This window comes from Rhinolophus sinicus, linkage group LG09, assembly GCF_036562045.2.
Source record: "Rhinolophus sinicus isolate RSC01 linkage group LG09, ASM3656204v1, whole genome shotgun sequence".
Taxonomy (NCBI): Eukaryota; Metazoa; Chordata; class Mammalia; order Chiroptera; family Rhinolophidae; genus Rhinolophus; species Rhinolophus sinicus.
Genome location: NC_133758.1, coordinates 68,732,174 through 68,754,922, shown reverse-complemented (window position 1 = coordinate 68,754,922; position 22,749 = coordinate 68,732,174). Strand labels below are relative to the sequence as shown.

The 22,749-nt window shown below is 40.8% G+C and overlaps 1 protein-coding gene across 3 annotated transcripts in view; it reads right to left on the bottom strand.

Moving 5' to 3' along the window:
* Positions 1–22,749, bottom strand: part of PUS7 (pseudouridine synthase 7) — a 51,649-nt gene that overhangs the window by 5,465 nt on the left and 23,435 nt on the right. For all 3 annotated transcript variants that reach the window (XM_019745387.2, XM_019745388.2, XM_074340599.1), the window contains 6 exons: positions 20,907–20,984; positions 8,773–8,901; positions 7,979–8,104; positions 3,581–3,642; positions 2,535–2,695; positions 1,422–1,548 (listed from right to left, as the gene is read on the bottom strand). In XM_019745387.2, the coding sequence (XP_019600946.1) occupies positions 1,422–1,548; positions 2,535–2,695; positions 3,581–3,642; positions 7,979–8,104; positions 8,773–8,901; positions 20,907–20,984 (683 nt within the window). The remainder of the gene's footprint in view (positions 1–1,421; positions 1,549–2,534; positions 2,696–3,580; positions 3,643–7,978; positions 8,105–8,772; positions 8,902–20,906; positions 20,985–22,749) is intronic.

The following is a 22,749-nucleotide window of genomic DNA, read 5'->3' as shown; positions in this document are numbered from 1 at the left end:
TAATCAGCTCCTTTTCTTTATTAAAGAACACCATAAAATACTATTTGGAAGTACAACCAATGCCTTAACATAATTAGCACTACAGTGAGATACTGAGATCAGAGTTATAAAATAATTGTATTTCTGAAAAGAAAACAATTTCATGACAAAAAAATACTGTTTGGATCAACTATAATTAAATATACTGGGGGTGGTGCCAAAAAACTGTATACACATGACTTGTATTCATCTTTTGTTATTGGTATATATTGAGTATTAAAATTTTAATACTGTTTTCCCTTTCTTAAAATGTATATATATTTTTTTGACACCTTTGTGTGTATTTTCACAGGATGTAAAGTACAGCATAGGGAATATAGTCAATGGAATTTTAACAGCTATATACGATGTCAGAGGGGTAGTAGACTTGGGGGCGGTTATCACTTGGTGAGGGGTGTCAATGTCTACCTAGTATGTTGCTCTGTACACCTGAAACTAATAAAAAAAAATACTATTTGGAAAGCTATCACAAATGAATGCATTTTGCTAAAGAACGAACAATGAAAAAAACCAGTTGGTATTTAGAAGATAAAATACGGTGGCTCATGGGACATTAAAATACACTGGATGTAAAAAAAATAAAAAAAAATAAAAATACACTGGATGTGATCAATATTGGATGAGGAAAACATATTAAATCAGGAAAAAAATAACAGATTTATCAGGCAGACCTGCAGATAAGCAGGCTGTCTTCAGGTGGAAGAAGACAGCTAGGTATGCCAGAAAAACACGGACTTTGGAAACAAATAGACTTGATGCTGAATCCCAGCCTTTCTTTTTCACCCATCTGTGGAACCCTGGGCAGGTGACTGAACCCCATCTGAAGAATGGAGAGAATACGTTGCAGTAATTTGTGAACCAGAAGCCAGAAGACACGGGTGAAGGGCTTAGCACAGGACAGCACACAGTACTGGCGCAGCAGCAGATGGGAGTCGCCTGCACGACTGAGGAATGTTTCCGACAGAGGGCGTGTGCACTAAGTGTCTACCAGATCATGGTCCACGTGTGAAGTGAGCTATACTCTGGTGTTGACTTGAAGAAACTCTTTAAAACTGGCTGACAACAGCCGAGAGGCTAACGTACATCCAGAGTACAGAGAAGTATTTGCTAGACCCAGATTAAAGCCTGAAAAGGGATGTTAGGTACACCTGGTCCAAATCTTATTCCAGCTGAGAAAATGGAGAGTCAGGCACTTACTCAAATCAGTCATATTAGAGATACAGATCCAAACTAGTCAGTCTAAGCTTACAAACTTACTAAACTAGTCAGTCTTTCCATTTCAAACTTACTACATAGATCTCTCTGTCTTAACTAGTAGACAGGCTGGATTTTAAGCACTGGACCCTAGTTTGGATGAATAATGATGGTGTCTGCCTTTTTACCTCCTTTGAGAGCCAAGTCCCCTGGAACAGGTTTCAGCCCGTACTCTTCTATTCTCTTGCTCACCATGTTATTCCACACATAGCTTTGATAGCTATGAATATACATTAAGCGATTATTTCTTGGTATCTGGAGGGAAGGGAAAAAAACAGGCAAGAAAAAAACACACCTCTAAATACGAAAGTACTGTACTTTCCAAAACATCTTTTTTAGTGGTGAGCCTAGTATAAGAAACTCACACCTTAAACCTCCCATTTTTCTAATAGCCTATAGAAATAGTGACTGATATGCAGCAACCAATTTTAGAGATGGAACCCCTCACACTAATGGGTTTTCAATTAGCTGCAGCTGCAGCAGTTCCCTTTTGAATCCACAATGCAAACATTCATGCAGACAAAGTGAACGCTACAGAATTTACACCCTTAATCAACGACACAGGCTTCAAATCCCCAAAATTTACCCTTCAATTATAAACCTAACAGTGCTTTCTCCCCCATAATTTTATGGAAGGAGAAAATCTAAATGATTGAACTGACAACTAATTTCATGAAGAATCCTACTTTTTTTGGTACATCCTGGGGAAGAGCAAATAAGATATAAGTTTAAGAGTTAAACTTTCATCTATTCTGGATCATACATACCCAAATACTAGTACAGGCTGCACAAGAGTGGGTACCATGTTGTACCACCGTGAAGAAACCATATCAACACGCAATCATTTAGACCACTTACCGTGCAAACCTCTTACTGAGGCAGATTACAGTTCTGATGCTGGAAAATGATCAGGAAATGAACTCTATGATGGATTCTGAGTTTCTCAAACACCAAGATAGTTAATTGAAATTACATTTCCCTGTCGATACTATTTTCCACATTAATGCTTTCCTCATTCCCTCAGTGTTAACAATTATGCTGACACTGCAAGCACCCATCACCAACCCCAGCACCATCCAAGATCTGAACAAGGACCACTCAGGCAATACACCTCTCAGAGACCACCAAAGGATCCTTGTTTACCTTTTGCTCTTTCCAAATTTAGTAAATACTTAAAGGTAAACTTTAAAAAGCATTAAACCACCTCGAGTCATTTGCCTGACTTCACAAATCGCACTCACTATGCCAAATGCAGAGACTATATTCTTCATTCCATATTTTGAAAGTCCTCGAAGCAGCTGCCCTTCCACACACCTTTTGACAGGTAGTTTTCTGAGGGCAGCAGCTGGGTCTTTGGTCTTCGCCCATTCTTCCCTGCATCTTACTAAGTACCCCTTTTCAGCTGGGAGGTGAAAAAAAAAAGCCGTGATTAAACAATTTATCCAATAGACAGATTTCTGTAACTTAAAATGCTTCATTAGAGAACACAAATTAGAAAATGCCACTTGTAATACAGGTACTCTGAAAAGCTTCTGCTCATCTGAGAACCACCATCAGAAAGTGAAAAGATGAGAAATGTAGAAAGTTTACAGAACTAGATGGTTTTGTCAATGTACTACCACCCCAGGATTTAAAGCTGGTTACTGTTCATTATCATAGCTGATTCAACACATGACAAAACCCTGGTGGTCCTTTCTTCCTTCTCACGCTTTTCCTACTGTATTGTCAAATTTAATGGGTGACTGCTTTAAAATTAGATAATTTTATCTCCTTTTAATTTGCAAATGAATAATTACCCAAAGTAGGCATAGTCATTTTTATAATTTGCAAATTAGTACTTAAATCCTTTTTCAAATAATGTGATTTTAGAGATACTTTCTGGAAAGTTTTTAACGAACTCTTCAAACTAAAGATTCTCAACATGGTTTTACCAAGTTTTTATGTTCTATTACACTACGCTTTTTAACAAATTTACCACAAGTAAAATATGTTTGGATTCCTATGTGTTCAGAGATTTAGTAGCACATGGAGAAAGGGGAATGAATGTATTCATTTATGAATTAATAAATTAGATGAGCCAAGAGCTGAAAATAGGATATAATTTATAAATCTTAAATATACACAAAAACCTGTGAAAAAATAAACTATACTTTTTATTTTACTATAAATTTTTTTTAAAATTCTGAAGTAACTACCTTAATTTTCACACATATTTTTATTCAAAGCAATTCTATAAATACCTAGTCATATATTCTATTTTTTTCATAACATGAATGTTAAGTCTCACCTCCAGAACGGGGTTTCAATATTAAATCCATGACTTCAGCCCAGGAATTTTGTAGTATAGCTCTAAAATTAAACAGCATTTATTTTACTTAATTTTGCATTAAGAAGACTTTTATATGCCTCAATCTGTAGTCAACAAATCATATTAACTTTATATATTTTATTAAACTTAAAAGCTGAAAAACCAATATGATATAGATTTCAAATTTAAATGCTAAAAGAACTTAAAAGAAAATTAAGAACTGTTATAACATTTAATATCATTTCAGTTTTAAAATTCTATTAAAATAGTATAAATGGGGCCGGCCCGGTGGCTCAGGCGGTTAGAGCTCCATGCTCCTAACTCTGAAGGCTGCCGGTTCGATTCCCACATGGGCCAGTGGGCTCTCAACCACAAGGTTGCCAGTTCAATTCCTCGATTCCTGCAAGGGATGGTGGGCTCCGCCCCCTGCAACTAAAATTGAACATGGCACCTTGAGCTGAGCTGCCGCTGAGCTCCTGGATGGCTCAGTTGGTTGGAATGCGTCCTCTCAACCTTGTGGTTGACTCCCACAAGGGATGGTGGGCTGTGCCCCCTGCAACTGAAAAACGGCAACTGGACTTGGAGCTGAGCTGCACCCTCTACAACTAAGACTGAAAGGACAACTTGACTTGGAAAAAAAAAAAAAAGGCCTGGAAGTACACACTGTTCCCCAATAAAAGTCCTGCTCCCCTTCCCCCCAAAAAAAAATCTTAAAAAAAAATAGTATAAATGTTATATAGTCATGCTTTAAGTTGTTATACATGGTAATACCTGTATAAATCAAAGTTAAGTCTTTATGTACCAAAACTTATTTGAAATTTCTAAAAAAAATTTCTCCCCCATGTTAAAAGCCTTCTTGCCTAGGCAAACAGATAAATACAATTTATCTTTCCCTATTATTCTTGTCAAAATGGAAAAAATCTTCGTTTTTTGCTGATTATAAGTTACGCATGCTTCTTAAAGAGTAAACAGTACATAAGAAAGGTTACCTGCTATCTAACCTCTAAGAAATCACATAGTTAACACTTGAGAGTGTATTTTTCAAGACTTTTTTGATTCATCTATAAGTGTGTGGAATTTTCCCTTTAACTTTTATTTTATTATCTTTCGCCATACAGAAGTTACATTTTGTGTATCATATCTGAAAATTTTTTTCAGGTAACATATCTGGTCTTGGAGTCATGCTTAGAAAGGCCTTCCCTATCAAACGAGTATAGCAATCCCTCCTATTAATTTTTCTGTTTTTCTAGTTAATTAGGATTTTTATTTTTCACATTTAAGTTAATCTATAGGGGGTATTTCTGTGTATTAAACTGTAGGAAGTGCTGTTTAATATCTACTGATGCGATCGTATGGGTTTTTAATCTACTAATACAACGAATAGCATTACATGAATAGATTTCCTAGTGCTGGCTGTTCTGGCAGCCCTGGAACAAGCTGTGCTATACTGATCTTTAAATATGCTCCTGGGTGATGCATTTCGTGGGCTAGGTCTTCAGCAATACTTCCAAAAAGAGTATAGTACTAACTCAGGACTAGGCATTGGTCTGCCAGGTATCAGGGAAAAAGACTTCTATGCTCCAAAACCTTTGTGATCTGGAGGCCACTTGATTTTGTAAGTAGTTTTACTGGAGAACAGCTGGGTTCCTTCATTTACATATGGTGGACGGCTGCTTTTGCATTGTCACGGCACAGATGAGCACAGCAGGTCCTCGAATAATGTCGTTTTGTTCAATGCCAATTCGCTGTCATGTTGATGAGAAAAAAAAAATTGCTTCCTGGCTGGTGCCACTGTCTGTGTGGGTTTTCTCTGGGTCTTCCAGTTTCCTCCCACATCCCAAAGATATGCTCATGGGTTACGTGGCATGTCTACATTGTTCCAGGATGAGTGAGCCCCAGAATGAATGAATGCAGGGGTGTGTGTGAGTGCACCCAGTTATGGAAGGATGTACTGTCCAGGGTGGGTGCTGTCCTGGTACCCTGGGCTGCCAGGAGAGGCTCCAGCCAGCCGTGACCCGAAAATGGAATAAGCGGGTTGGAAAATCATCAACTGACTTTTTATTTATCTTTCTTAAATGTATGTATAACTCATAGTGATTTCAAAGTTTAATATTAGAAGTGTTTGGGGCCTTTATTTTAAGTTTGGTGATATTTTTGTGACCAGAGATATGCCGTAGAACTTAACTCATTTATATCAATTAGCCTGTGGTCAAACTGGTGTCATTACAGATACGTGGTATCAAGTCCATCCACACTGCTGTGTAACCGTCAGGACCACCTGCCTCCACAACGGTTTGCTCTTCTGCAACTGAAATGCTGTACACATCAAACGATAACTCCCCATTTCCTCCCACCCCCAGCTCCTGGCAACCACCATTCGACTTTGTCTATGAATTTGAATACTGTAGGAATTTGAATACTGTTAAGAAGAATTAGATAATATTTGTCTTTTTTTGACTGGCTTATTTCACTTAGCAAAATAATTCAAGGTTTATTCATGTATCAAAATTTTCTTCCTTTTTACGGCTGAATAATATTCCATTGTACCTATGTACTACGTTTTGTTTATCCATTCATCTGTTAATAGACATTTGGTTGCTTCCACCTTTTGGCTACTGTTACTAGTGCTCTTATAAACACTGGTGTAAACAAACGTTGATACAGCCTCCCCATAAATATTCTGTCCCATAATAGAATTAGTATCTTCATTATCTTTATCAACGTCCTCTGATCATTAGCAAGATTGAAAACATTACCTTTTATTATCTAATAATAGTGAGTATTAGTTACTACTGTTTTCTTCTTGGCAACAGTTTTTTCTCTGGTTAGTAGGTAAGGTTTAATTTTAAAATGCTACTTTCCAGTTACTGAGCACTTACTATAATCCAGGCATAGAGACAGGTGCTGCATAAACATCACGTCAGCTCGTTTCATCAGCCTGTGAGGTTGGTGTTAACATCTCCATTTATAGCTGAGTAATCTAAAGCTCAGAGCTGAAGCCTGACTTCACTGCCTGAGCTCGTACCCTTCACAACACTGCCTCAGAGGTAGAGGAAATGCTACATGATAGATTTTTACCATTTTAAAAACACATGAACAAATGCAACTTCATGTAGTCAGCAGCTGGAAGTCAAGAAAACACCTCTATTCCCAGGACTAGCTGACCAACTAGTGAGCTCCGACAGACCTCCCTAAGCCTAAATTTCATCTTCACTAAAACGAAGGGTTTGAAACACAAGGAAGAACATAAACTAAATAATCTCAGATCACTTCCAATTCATAACCTCCACAATTCTAACTCCCATGTGAATGATTACCTTATGTAACATACTCTCTGCGGAACAACAGTATAACATAAGTAGGTTTATGAACCCAAGTATGTATGTATTTATTTTTGTTGTTGTTTAGTTTTCCCAAGTATTTATTGATGGGATTGCCACCCTAGGTTACCCTAGAGGGATTTCCTATTAACTAAAAGTGAATCAGGGTTCTTAAAAGAAATTTTACTTCACTAATTACATCCCACAGTACTTTGTTTAAGGGAGGGGGAAGGGCAGATCCCAGTTTAATAAATTGGCAAGGGCTTGTTAACAGAGATTAGAAACTGCGTCATCTCCGTCAGGCTACTGTGAGTCTGAGGTAACTCTCAGCAACTGCTTACTGATGGGTCACTCACTGAGCCAAGATTTACCCGTAAAAAAAGAAAATAAAAAGGGAATCCCTGTGTGGGGACAGAGCCCCAGAAAGCAGTTTCCAGGCTCTCGGCCTCACATAGAAAGGTGTTGGCTCAGGTAGTAAATGGCCATCAACTGTGATTGGATGGCCATCAGCTGTGGCTAGTTGGCCGTCAGCTGTAACCAGTGAGCCATTGGCCACTAATATAACTGCTGTGGCTACGCTAGCAGAAAAATGGGAGCTAGCAAGAAGATGGTGGCTGAGCTAACGAGTGGACTGCAGAGAGGCGGATGCCGCCAGCGAGAATATAGTGATATGACTCCCCTACTTATGGCTCCGTGGGTGTTTCTTTTTGGCCTCACCATATCCTGCGTTCTTATGTGGGGAGCGGGAGCAGAGACCCCGCAGGCCGCCTTGCATGACACCCTGAGTGGGCAATCAGGGGTGGGAGAAAAACTTACTTTTCAGGTCATATTTTGAACCCTCATTTATTATTTTACCTTGTGCATGTATTCTCTTAAAACAGAACAAAAAGTAGGAGGCTGTGGATCAGGAGATTTTACAAAGGGAAGAGACAACACTGGTTCATTTGGCCCAGGTATGAGGAAATCTAGAAATAATTAAAAACACCACCAACAAAAAACCCTGCTTCTTCTTATGAGAGAACTCTTTTAGGCGAGAATTAAGAAATTAAACACAAACCTTCCAACTTCATACGTGGGGACGGCTGTAGTTCCGAATCTTTGCATTCCGTAGTAGTTAATAAATCCAATCTCCTTGAGAGAGTTCATGGCCTGCTGTACTTGGTCATCAGTTCCTGTTATATTTCTTCAGGGGTCCAAATTATCCGAGGAAAAAGTTTACAGTCAAACACATTCAGGGGTGCACATCATAAATGATACGGCTTGGCTTCCATGCCTTTCTCTTGTTCCCTGCAGTTTTCGCTCTACCTCCAAAGAACTTTGCCATTTCTTTTTTTAAATTGTGGTAAAATATACACAACATCAAATTGACCATTTTACCCATTTTTAAGCATGCAATATAGTGGCATTAAGTACACTGACAATCTTGTGCAACTGTCACCACTATCTACTTCCCGAACTTTTTCATCTTCCCAAACTGAAACTTCGCACCCGTCAAACAACCCTCCATCCCCCCTCCACCTCAGTCCCAGGTAACAGCTCTTCTACTTTCTGTGTCTATGATTTGCCTATTCCAGGTATCACATAAAAGTGTAATCATAGGGTCTCTGTTTTTTAACACACTATTTAAGGAGCTAACATCTTTCTAAAGGTGGTGCTGAGTTTTTAGAGGGGTGAGGGTGTTGGTACACATACTCCAGCAGTTTTTGCTCCCCAGTCCTATCAGGCCCCCCTCAGCCTTGCCTTGCTGCTGCGCCTGCTGGTACCAGCTCACCTGGATTAGTAACTGTTCTGTACAGACTCGAGGTAACCCAGCAAGACCCCTGGTCTGCGTTCCAGCCCACAGCTCTTTACCTGAGAACAACAGTGAAGTGATTCCCTTGCAGCTCTCCCAGTTTCAGAGGGCTTTTCTGATAGCTGAAATTCCCCAGCTTAAAGTTCATTAAGCACTTGTTCAAGTGGGCAAGTCTTTGTGCAGTTATTCTACAAAGTATAATAAAAAAGGAGCAGAGAGAAGGTCACGAAATACTGCTTGACTGAAACAATCTAGGTCACCTTACTACAGAAAACAGCACCTGACTACAGAAAAAGCCAAATTATTATTATTATTATTTTTAAAAATTTGGGTTCTTGGGCCGGCCCAGTGGCTCAGGCGGTTAGAGCTCCATGCTCCTAACTCCGAAGGCTGCCGGTTCGATTCCCACATGGGCCAGTGGGCTCTCAACCACAAGGTTGTCAGTTCAATTCCTCGAGTCCCGCAAGGGATGGTGGGCTCTGCCCCCTGCAACTAAGATTGAACACGGCACCTTGAGCTGAGCTGCCTCCCGGATGGCTCAGTTGTTGGTTGGAGCGTGGGCTCTCAACCACAAGGTTGCCGGTTTGACTCCCGCAAGGGATGGTGGGGGGTGCCCCCTGCAACTAGCAACGGCAACTGGACCTGCAGCTGAGCTGTGCCCTCCACAACTAAGACTGAAAGAACAACAATTTGAAGCCGAACAGAACCCTCCACAACTAAGATTGAAAGGACAACAATTTGACCATTGTTCCCCAATAAAGTCCTGTTCCCCTTCCCCAATAAAATCTTTAAAAAAAAAAAAAAAAATTGGGGTTCTTATTTCATCTCTGCTATTTTTTTTAAATGTTTTTTTATTTATTTATTTTTATTTATTTATTTTAGATTTTATTGGGGAAGGGGAACAGGACTTTATTGGGGAACAGTGTGCACTTTCAGGACTTTTCTCCAAGTCAAGTTGTTGTCCTTTCAATCTTAGTTGTGGAGGGTGCTGTTCAGCTTTAAGTTGTTGTTCTTTCAGTCTTAGTTGTGGAGGGCGCAGCTCAGCTCCAGGTCCAGTTGCCGTTGCTAGTTGCAGGTGGCATAGCCCACCATCCCTTGCGGGAGTCGAACCGGCAACCTTGTGGTTGAGAGGACACGCTCCAACCAACTGAGCCATCCGGGAGCTTGGCAGCTCAGCTCAAGGTACCATGTTCAATTTTAGTTGCAGGGGGCAGAGCCCACCATCGCTTGCGGGAGTCAAGGAATTGAACTGGCAACCTTGTGGTTGAGAGCCCACTGGCCCATGTGGGAATCGAACCGGCAGCCTTCGGAGTTAGGAGCACGGAGCTCTAACCTCCTGAGCCACCGGGCCAGCCCGAAAAAGCCAAATTATGATGGTGGGAAAAGAAAGGTGTGCAGCGGGTGGATGGGCAAACTTTCCATGTCCCTCTGGATCATTCCTCTGGCATAATGGTACCTGGTCCTACTGGAATCATGTAAGCTGGGCCATGTGAACATTCTTAAAGCCACATGTACTTATGTGCTTCCTGATTAGGAATGGAATGGTATCTGTGGAACTTTCTACTTTTTTTGTGAGGGGCAAGGGGATCTCACCACAGAAAACTTGGAACAATACAGAAAACTATCGAGAAAACAACTTATAGTTTTATCACCTGAAAAGATAATCTGTTAGCATCTAACTTTGAATCGCCTCCCATTCTTTTTTCTTAAACACACGTTAGATAAAGACACATACGAGGTGTGATCAAACAATATGAATGTTTAAATTATAAAAAATTATAGTAAAAGACACATTGCCATTAATCCTCCCCAAATACTCCCTCCCTCACTTCGAACACACTTATCACATCGTTCTTGCCACTTTCTGAAGCAGTTCTGGAAGTCCTCTTTCGTCAGTGTGTTTAATTGCACTGTCATGGCTGCCTCGATGTCCTGAATCATTTTGACTTTGGGGAAGAGCCAGAAGTCACATGGTGCCAGATCTGGTGAATAAGGTGGATGAGGATATACCATAATGTTTTCATTTGACTGAAATTGCCATACCAGAAGCGATGTGTGACACAGAGCGCTGTCATGATGGAGGATGATTTACCACATACTTTAAAACACCTCTCAACCGTAGCTCACACCCGACTGAGTGCAATGAACAAGTTGTCACACACTGTTACTAAGGTTCAACACGCTGGTTCCCATACTGAAGGTCCATGCCTTTCCGTTGGATAGCACTTGGCAGCAGCATTCAGCATATAAATTTTTTTTTAAATTGGGGAATATCGGGGAACAGTGTGTTTTTCCAGGACCCATCAGCTCCATGTCAAGTCGTTGTTTTTCAATCTAGTTGTGGGGGGAGGGGGGCAGCTCAGTCCGAAGTCAAGTCATTGTTTTCAACCTAGTTGTGGAGTGTGTAGCTCAGCTCCAAGTCAGGTCATTGTTTTAAATCTACTTGTGCGGGGTGCAGCTCACTGGCCCATGTGGGAATCGAACTGGCGACTTTAGTATTATGAGAACTGCACTCCAACCACTGAGCCAACCGATGGCCCACTGGCGGCTTTTTTTGATCACAATGGAAAGGCTCTGTGTCACACATCGCGTCTGGTACGGCAATGTCTGTCAATTAAAAACATTATGGTATGTCCTCATCCACTTTATTTACCGGATCTGGTACTGTGCAACTTTGGGCTCTTCCCCAAAGTCAAAACGACCACGAAATGTAAACGTTTTGAATAGATTCAGGACATCAAAGCAGCCATGACAGAGCAACTAAAGATACTCACGAAAGAGGACTTCCAGAACTGCTTCAGAAAGTGGCAAAAACCATGGGATAAGTGTGTTTGAAGCAAGGGAGAGTATTTTGAGGGGGATTAATGGCAATGTGGCTTTAACTGTAATAAAAGTTTTTAAATTTAAATAGTCACTGTATGTTTTTTATCACACCTTGTATGTTGTATATACAGAAAAGTACACAAGTCATAAATGTTCTGCTTGATGAAAGTGAACACAACCATGTACTCAGCCTCCAGATCCTCCCTTTTAAAAAACAAATTTTGTTATATTATAAATTGTTCAGCATCTTGCTTTTTTCACTTAAAAATATGTATCAGAGATCGCCTTGTCCATCCAGCACTTCAGAGGCTGCCTCATTCTTTGTACAGCTGCACAGCATGGCTGCGGCTCTGCATGGACACTGACCCTTTATGTGGCCAGTCCCCTTCGATAGACATTTCAATTGCTACCGACCTTTCGTATACAAACAATTCTATAGCAAATACCCTTATACATACTTCTCTGTGCACCTATATACGTGTATCTTTGGGATAAATCCCTAGAAGTGGAAGGCGTGGATTTTAAATTTTAACCCTTTTTGCCCTCCAAAAAGGTGACATCAATTTACACTCACACCATGAATAGGTAAGCTCCTAGGCCTCGTCCCTGTGTTGCCTTACCCAGCGTACTATAAATGTTTTTGAGCTCTGCCAGTCTGGTAAGTTAAAATATTTTATTTTGGTTTTTACTTGTGTGCTCCTTATTGTGAGTGAGGTTAGACATTTCTTCATTTGTTGACTGAACTGCTTGTTCATCCTGTTACCGATTTTTCTATTGGATTGTAATATTTTTCTGTTTTCATATATTAAGGAAATCTACCCTTTACCACCTATTTTATCTCCCATTATGTAAGTTTTCTTTATTTATAGTATTTTACACTTTGGAAAATTTCTCAACTTTGTTAAAACAATTAAAAACTGAAGTAAACTGGCAACACTATAGTGAACCACCTTATACCTCTCATTTAGATTTACCAGTTGTTAATATTTTCCCCAGATTTACTTTATCCCTCTCTCTCTAGATATATCGAGAACCATACATTACACATACACCGATACATACACAGGCAAATGTAAAACCTACATATTTTACTGAACCATTTGAGTGCTAGTTACAGACATCGGGCTACCTTACGCTAAGTAACTCCAGTGTGTATCTCCTAAGAACAAGCCGAGTCTGCTGCTGAACCACTGTGGGGACAACTCAGGAAGCCAAACATGAATTCGACATTACTATACGCAGCCCGTATCCAAACTCGCCCAATTATCCCAATGACACCCTTTAGATTTTCTAAAAGCTCCTCAAATTCAGGGTCTAATCAAGGACCACGTATTGCAGTTGTGATGTCTCCCGTGAGCTAACACCTGGATCTGTCTAGCTTTTTGTTTTATGTCGATATCTGACTTGGAAAGAATCCAGGCCAGCTGTTTTATACAATGCCTTTCCGTTTGGATTTGTCTGACTGTTTCTTCATAATGAACTCAGGTAAACCTTTTAGTAGGAATATTACTTAGTTGATGCAGTGGCCTTTTCAGTGTATCACAGCTAAAGGCAACAGATTCAGTTTGTTCATCACTAATGATGATAAATCATTGGGTCAGGATGGTATTTGCTAGGTTTTTCCATGGTAAGCGTACCATTCCCTCCTTTCCCTTTATTTTTAATTAGTAATCTGTGGGGTGACATTTTTTAAATTGTGTGACTACCCTGTCGTTCTCCCAGTCTTTCATCCAGCTGTTTGGGTACCCAAGGATAATGCTGCTTGGAGCAAATATTACTGTGTGTAAAAGAGTGTGTTTCTATATCGATCATCCCTCCTGTATTAGTTGGCATTCTTTCGTAAATAAGGACTATACAGGAAAATTTTAAAGTCAGGAGTCTTTTTCTTTTTAATAGCCCTGGGATCTAAATCATACTTAGAAAGGGTATCCCAAGTCCTAATCCTTAGTCAGAGATTATTTTTTTCAAAATAAATTACCCCAACCAGCGGGCTCTCAACCACAAGGTTGCTGGTTTGACTCCTCGCTTCCAGCAAGGGGTGGTGGGCTCCGCCCCCTGCAACTAAGATTGAGCACAGCACCTTGAGCTGAGCTGCTGCTGAGCTCCCGGGTGGCTCAGTTGGTTGGAGCGCGTCCTCTCAGCCACAAGGTTGCTGGTTTGACTCCTCGCTTCCAGCAAGGGATAGTGGGCAGCACCGCCTGCAACTAACAACGGCAACTAGACCTGGAGCTGAACTGCACCCTCCACAACTACAATTGAAAGGACAACAACTTGACTTGGAAAAAATCCTGGAAGTACACACTGTTCCCCAATAAAGTCCTATTCCCCTTCCCCAGTAAAGTCTTAAAAAAAAAAAATTACCCCAAGTGTAAGTAGAGTACTTTCACAGTTGTTGTTTACAGTAAAAGGGTACTTTTTATTTTGTTTCCTTTGGGCTTACAGTAGTGATGTACTTTTTAACAGTGTGTTTCTCCAGGGTCCATCAGCTCCAAGTCGTTGTCCTTCAATCTAGTTGTGGACAGCGCAGCTCAGCTCCAAGTCCAGTTGCTGTTTTCAATCTTTAGTTGTAGGGGGCGCAGCCCACCACCCCATTTGGGAATTGAACCAGCAACCTTTTGTTGAGAGCTCCTGATCTAACCAACTGAGCCATCTGGCTGCCCCTGCACATTGATTTTTGTGCTTTAACCTTTCCTATCTTGTATAACTCATTTGTCAACCATATTATTGAATAGAAACAATGATATCATTGACAAAACTGCAATTTGGCCATCTGCCTTCTAATTTTTACATCACTTATTTCTTAATTTTATTTGTTTGTATGTATTATGTCCAGAACAATGATAAAGTGTAGTAATAAGTGTGGACATCTTCATTTAGTTCCTGGCTCTAAATGAAATGCTTCTAGTATTTCACCATTAAATAACACAGTGGCTTTTCATTTGAGATTTTCATATTTTGTCATGTTAAAATATATATAATTTTAAAGGTCTCTCTTTTTTTTTATTATTATTTTTTTATTGGGGAAGGGGAACAGGACTTTATTGGGGAACAGTGTGTACTTTCAGGACTTTTTTCCAAGTCAAATTGTTGTCTTAGTTGTGGAGGGTGCAGCTCAGCTCCAGGTCTAGTTGCCGTTGCTAGTTGCAGGGGGCGCAGCCCACCATCCCTTGTGGGACTCGAGGAATTGAACTGGCAACCTTGTGGTTGAGAGCCCACTGGCCCATGTGGGAATCGAACCGGCAGCCTTCGGAGTTAGGAGCACGGAGCTCCAACCGCCTGAGCCACCGGGCCGGCCCCCATAATATTTTTATATTTTGTTATGACAGCATTCATCTCACTGTATTTTAGGAAAGAGGTTCTTTTTAAAAAAATTAGAAGTAATCTAATACGGTAAAAAATAATTCGTCAGTTGGAATTTACTTATTTATTTAACCAGTCATTTTATTTAAGATGCTCCAATTTGGGTCATTTGGGTTGTTTCACAATTTTTTAAAAATTACAAACAACGTCACATAGTACATCACTGTGTTTAAGAAACTACTTTTAACTTTTTCTAAATTCCGATTTCCTCTGAAAAGACAGCTACTCTGAGAACTACTAGACAGAAGGTATTTGTGCTTCACTTTGTTGAAGAATATACTTCTCTCTGTACCACTCTAGACTCTGCCAGTTTTTCAGCGTTGGTCCTTGAGCTCGTTTCTGCTGAGCTTTTTGGCTCATGCTCTCAGGAGCCATGTTCCAGCTTTGCCTAAAAATAGGAGTGGGGAGGGTCTGGCTGTGGATCCTGCACACTGGGCCTGCAAGGCAGGCTCTGCCCCAAAGTGCTTGGTCTATGGAAACAAAGGAGCTCATCCTGGAAGCAGCCCTAGAGGTATGCACCCTGCTCTGCAGCCTCTCAAGTCCCAACAGTACATGAAGTTGCATGGGGAAATTTTATCCTACTCCCTAGTTAAAATTATGCTGTTGCTGGTTAAATTGTTTAAGATTCACCTATGTAATACCAGCTTGCCAGTTCATCTCACAGAATTCTCGTTTCTTTGCTGAAATTTCCCTTTACTTCTTGAAGACCCTCAATTCCTCGATGCATTATCAATCAGCCCATTTCTGCCTGGTTCAATGTGTACATCTGGTTCAATATGCGCAGAAGCAGCCTGACCAAATTTCTTGAGGACAAAAACGTCTGTCACTGCCCCATCAATGAATATAAAACGTAGGAAACTATCCCGAGAAGTTGGGAAATGGAAGCTCATACTTCCTGCCCCTCCCTCCTTGCCCTCAATCCCTGGCCAACTTGAGGACCCAACAGGAGCAGAGCAGGTCTGGTCCAGTCCTGGGGCAGCTGCTCAGAGGCACCATGTTCTTGACTTCAGATGTATGGGGACAATGGTGGACCACACGGTGTAAATTAATGCAGAAACTGTATCCCAAAGAATCCAGAAAGCAGAAGACTGGAATGAACAGAGTGATGAACAGGAGGACAGAACTCTTTGGTCAGTAACTACTGTTGTAGAAACAAACAGAATATTTAAGAGTCAGGAGGTAAAAAGGAATCAGATAGGCAATGTGGCAGCTCTGGAGAGAGATTCTGGAGACTGTTCCCTGACAGCCATAGAAGTGCCTGACTGCGTGTTTTCTTTCTTTTTTTTTAGATAAAATTGTATCATTTTAAACATTAAAAACGTACAATTCAGTGGCTTCTGGTATATCCACAATGCTGTGCAACTGTCACCACTATCTAATTCCAGAAAATTTCCATCACCCCCAAAAGGAATCCTATATCTAGTAACCCTATTCCCTCTGCAACTACTAATCTACTTTCTATCTCTATAGATTTCCCTATTTTGGACATTTCGCATAAATGGAATCATATAATATGTGCCTTTTGTGTCTGACTTCCTTTACTTAGCATACGTTTTTAAGATTCATCCATGTTGTAATATGCATCAGTACTTCATTCCTTTTTAAGGCCGAATCATATTCTATCGTGTATTTTTGAATATACAACAGACATGTATTTCTGAATCCCACGGGCACAGCAGAAAGCAGGAGCTCTATTCAGTTCTTGCTGGTGGGGGTGCTCCCTGAGAACCGACGGAATGGAGCTGACAATATCTTCATGAAACCCTTCACAATTTTGAATTTTGATGACCCTGGATCAAGCTTTTTGGTTGTAAATTCATAGCAAATTCTGTGAATAACTTGGGAATACCACAATATCACTTTTAAACATCAGAAGCCAACCTAAGCATCATGTTGTACAAAAAGCCTTTATTACGAACGCCAGGGAAATACTGGCCCAGGCTCAGAAAGGAGACTGGCAGGAAGAGGCAGGAAAAGAAACACACTATTCTGAATGAGGCCGTTCTTGCCTGAGATCCTATTAAAATTACTGGGTGACTTTGGAGAATTACATGAAGTTGAAAAGAAATGCAGCTTATCCCTAGGACTGATCAATTCAGCAATAATTCAAACTCTTGCAGGGCAGAGTGGGTTTATCCTGTTCAACAGTTCTCATGGGAAAAGGCCAATCTGCCCGGCCCCACGTATCCATTAAGCAAACCAAGGGCGTAGCCTGCATCCGTGAGGTAAGTGCTCTGTGCTTTCCAAAGGCCAACACTGAGGTACCTGACACGGTTTCTTACTAAGTCAACAGGAAGATATAAAGGCAGCAACAGTCTGTGAAGACTGATCAGCTTCGTGATCAAGTGTGACACCTGGTGGCTGACCAAGAGGGGAAATAATCACCTTCACTCTTCCTAGTCAAGGAGTTCCTATCATATAAATGCAACACAAGTTAGTGAGATATCTTTTCTGACCCTCAAGTTAGCAAGTGATTTTAAAAAACAATCATAACGTGTTCGGGAGAATTCTGGAGAAGTAGAATAAAGGTGATAAACTGGTACCACCTTTCTACAGGGCAATTAGGTCTTGCTATCAAAAACCCAAAACTTAGAATTTCACACTCCCGTTAAATCATTAATTCCTGTGCTAAGATTTTCTTAATGAAGTTATCACTGATGTGTGCCAAGATTTAGCTACCAACTCGTCGGTCGTGGAATTGCACATAATAGCAAGAAATGGCAAACAATGTAAACATTAAAAAATAGAGTAATAGTTCATAAATTAGACTAAAGCCACATATTTAAACATCTTTTGCTATGTACTAGCAGGGAAAGAAATACATCATTTATTGTTCACAAGAACACACTTTATATAAATACTATTTTGGTTTATAAAGAAAGGGTTCCCCACTAAAAATATACTAAACCATGAGCAAGGCAATCTCTGAGGGAGTACAATTATGGCCGAACTTTCATTTTCTACCTGGTTTCTTCTGTGCTGAAAACAAAACAAACTAATTTAAATTTTACTTTAGGTGGAAAGTTTCACAGAGCCAGCCAGAAAGCACAGGAATTGACTGCGGTGATGTTTTAGATACGAAAGAGAAAGCACCGTGCCTCACATCCACAGAGCACAGGAGGGCCTGAGCCCTCACGCCAGTCGCTTCCCCCACTCCAGATTTCTGGCCAGCTCACTGGCCCATTTCCCACAGAGGCTGTTTCAAATCTTCACTCTTTTCAAGGTCCCTTCCCAACTCCTGCCCCCTTCACTCTCAGTAGATGAGTCCACATTCCATGTGACATAGGAAGACGACGAGAACACGTCAGAACAGAGGAACACCACCTCCTTCTGGGGTCTTCTCCTGCTCTTTCAAACACATCAACCTTTGCACACAATGATAGTAAAGTCACAAAGAGATGTTCTCACTCTGCCTTTACTTCTACATCATACCACTGTCCCAAGGTCAAGGGAAAAAAGGACTGGAAAATCCACTAGGATGCAACTAGGAGCTCAATACCAGCATTATTTCAAGTGAATCAGAAAAGTGATGGGAGGGGCGGCCAGATGGCTCAGTTGGTTAGAGCGCAAGCTCTGAACAACCGGGTTGCCGGTTCGATTCCCACATGGGCCAGTGAGCTGTGTGCCCTCCACAACTAGCTTGAAGGACGACAACTTGGAGCTGATGGAAAAAACATACTGTTCTCAAATACTCCCCAATAAAAAAAAAAAAAAAAAAAAAAAAAAAAAAAGCGGGCTGGCCCAGTGGCTCAGGTGGTTAGAGCTCCACGCTCCTGACTCCGAAGGCTGCCGGTTCGATTCCCACATGGGCCAGTGAGCTGTGTGCCCTCCACAACTAGCTTGAAGGACGACAACTTGGAGCTGATGGAAAAAACATACTGTTCTCAAATACTCCCCAATAAAAAAAAAAAAAAAAAAAAAAAAAACAAAAGCGGGCTGGCCCGGTGGCTCAGGTGGTTAGAGCTCCATGCTCCTGACTCCGAAGGCTGCCGGTTCGATTCCCACATGGGCCAGTGGGCTCTCAACCACAAGGTTGCCAGTTCAACTCCATGAGTCCCGCAAGGGATGGTGGGCTCTGCCCCCTGCAACTAAGGTTGAACACGGAACCTTGAGCAGAGCTGCCTCCTGGATGGCTCAGTTGGTTGGAGCGCAGGCTCTCAACCACAAGGTTGCCAGTTCAATTCCTCGACTCCCGCAAGGGATGGTGGGCAGCGCCCCCTGCAACTAAGAATGAACATGGCACCTTGAGCTGAGCTGCCGCTGAGCTCCCGGATGGCTCAGTTCATTGGAGCGCATCCTCTCAACCACAAGGTTGCCGGTTCGACTCCCACAAGGGATGGTGGGCTGTGCCCCCTGCAACTAACAATGGCAACTGGACCTGGAGCTGAGCTGCACCCTCCACAACTAAGACTGAAAGAACAACAACTTGAAGCTGAACAGCACCCTCCACAACTGAGATTGAAAGGACAACAACTTGACTTGAGAAAAAAAAAAAAGGCCTGGAAGTACACAGTGTTCCCCAATAAAGTCCTGTTCCCAATAAAAAAGAAAAAAAAAGAAAAAAACACAATATAATTCTTTAAAAAAACGAAAAGTGATGGGAAAGAAACCAGATTGTAGGGGATTGTGGGGGGAAGAGGAGATGCCACTTCAAATTCTTTATTGAAAAGATAGGGGAATTACAAATAAATATATGTATTTATTTTAAGTGGGGATAGCAAACATAGATGATTATTTTTAATTACAGTATAATTAACATACAGTAAACTGTACATATTCAAAATGTACAAGTTTTAAGATGTGACTAAGCCCATGAAATCACCACCACATTCAAGATAATGCATCTCCCTCCAAAGTTTCCTCCTGCCTCTTTATTTCTCCCTCCTACCACTCCTTCCCCGGGGGGCACTAAAATGAAAGTGTGAGTTTGTCTGATTCCATACAGCTACTAAATTCATCTTTTCCTTTTACGTTCACTGAACTCACTGGGTTCAGACCCTGTTCTCCCTCCTCAGAATGTGGCAATAGCATGGATCTCCAGTCATTTATCTTACACGCCCTACGGGGCCCTCCAGGATCGGAATCCTGCCTACTCCTCAAGCCTTATTTCTAGCTGTGCGCCACACAACTGAAGTACCTGCCAGGTACCAAATGTGCTATTCTCCCCAATTCCTTTCCAGTGGCTTTCCACAAGCTGTTTTCTTGGTTTGCAATAAATAATCCTAGACCATCAGGGAACTCCTACTAATCCTTCTAGAATCTAGACCAGTAGTTCTCAACCAGGGGCAATTCTGCCCTTCAAGGGCAATGTCTGGAGACACTTTTAGCTGTCACATGTAGAGGGAAGGGGAAAAGTGCCACTGATATCTAGTGGGTAGAGACGAGGGCTGCTGCTAAATGTCCTATTGTGAGCAGGACGACCCCCACAACAGAGGATTATCCAGCCCAAAATGTCAATAGTGAAGAGACTGAGAAGCCCTGATCTAGATGAAAACTAAAACATCCCATTTTCTGTGAAAGCCTTCCCCAGTCTGCCCCCCACAATGAGTCTCATGCTTTGTTGTGAGGTCTAACCTAATACCCCAAATATACCTCTATGTTAACATTTATCTTACTGGGTGATTAGTTCTGATTTACTTGTCTGCTGCATTAAATAACTGCTTCAAAAGCAGAAGCCACCTTTTTCATCTGTATGTCTCCAGTGTGTAACAAGCGCTCACTCACTGTTTTCCAATTAAATTTTAAATAACTTATATTTAATAATGAATGAACAAAAGAGAGAAAGAAGCACTTATTCTCTTGGCTCTACCAGAAAAATCTCTTAGAAACAGTATCTGTTTACTGTAAAAACATTAGGAAAGACAGATGAGAAGAAAAAAACAAGTATAAAAATAATTTCTTGAATAGGCAGAGACACCGTTTAAATAACCCCACAAAGCAAATTTGAGAGCTCTGAAAGCTGGTGCTAGGATATTTGCAGTAGGCACTCCGACATGTACACTCTACTTACTTGAGAACAGCAATTTCTTGAACAGTAATGGCCCTTTTATCTTTGGTTCCCATGTAGGAGAATATGTTTGGCTTGACTCTGTTAAGACAAAACCAAAACCAACTGAAGTCACATACCATGAGGAAATCACATTTCTCATAATTTGAGATTCAAAATAAATATACTTAAAATCATAATAGAATAAGAGGAGAACAAGGAGAAACTTTATTTTAAAATGTTAATTATTATGCAAGACAAGACAGTAAATGATGCCTGAACAACTACCTTCTTAGCAGCACTCAACTTAGAATGTTTGTGACTCTAAGTGACTAACATGCTATTCAAAGACGTGGCTAGCCAGTAATGGGAACGAAATGATGTACTTCCTATCGATCATATGCAATTTATTATATTACATAACTATGAAGGTAAAGAAAAACTTATGCTAGATTTATAATGGACCACTTTGGAAATTTTTCACCTTTAATTTTTAAAAAGTTAATGATGTGAACTTCCTATAAATACATGCTGTTTTTTCTTTGTATAAAAAAGCCAAATGCTAAAACAGGGATCTGAATAGTCTGGATATGAAGATCTAAGTAAGCTAGTTTAGCAAGATGTATTTTATAAAAACGGCTCCACACTAACGGGGGAAAAAACAGGAAGGATTTCTTGAACTCCAATCCCTGACCCAGACCTCAGAGGAACTCCCTTCCCATTGGCTACCCTTTTGTCAAGAACAGTCTATTCGCCCGGGCTCAGGTACAGACCAGGCACCCCCGACTCTGTCCCAAAGAGCTAGTGGCCAGAGTAAAACACAGTGTTACCCAATAGGATACTGTGTCCTATGCGCTAAACTGTGTTCCCTCCAAATTCGTACGTTGAAGCCCTGACCCTCTTTACTTCAGGAGGTGACTGTATTTGAAGACAGGGCCTTTAAAGGGGCGATGAAGTTCAAATGAGGCTGTCTGGGTGGGCTCTCCTTCAGTCTGACTGGTGTCCTAGTCAGAGGAGGACATTCAGACACACAGAGACTCCAGGGGCACAGACCACACAGGAAAGGCCATGTGAAGGCAGAGAGAAGGCGGCCATCTGCAAGCTGAGGAGAGGCCTCCGGGAAAAAACAAAACCTACCAACACCCTGATCTTGGGACTTCTAGCCTCTAGAATTGTGAGAAAACTGGTTTGTTCTTTAAGCCACCCAGTCTGTGGTATTTTGTTATAGCAGCCACAGCAAACTAAGGCACTGTGCTCCATCTTTAAACTGAGTTAACTATATATTAGAAAGCAAATTTCCATTGCATACAGATTTTATGTGGGGCCTGCACCTGTTTCTAAAAAAAATTCTTTGACACCTGGCCCATCCTTAGGTCTCAGGTTTTCAATCTAGTCAATCTCCAAGAATTAAGAACATACAGTTTAGTAAAGCAAACCTCTGCAACCACATCAAAGTGTAGGCTTTCAGGGAAGAAAGTTAGTTTTTATGTTCAGTTGGTGGACTGCTAACTCTCTACTATAGGTGAACTATTTACTTACAGAATTTCCATCTTAAATCATGGGCAATATACAAGGCGGTTAAAAAAATTAATTCACCTATTGTTGAAGAAAACTATAATTGGGAGGCATATTTCCATCTGTTTGACTATTTTCCCGCTTCTTTTTCATTAGCATGGAAAGAGGAAAATACCAATATATGGTAATGGAAGGAGAACTGACTCTGGGTGGTGAACACACAATGTGATATATAGATGATGTATTACAGAATTGTACACCTGAAATCTATGTAACTTTACTAACAATTGTCACCCCAATAAACTTTAAAAAAAAAAAAAGAAAGAAAGAGGAAGATAAATTTCTGCATTTT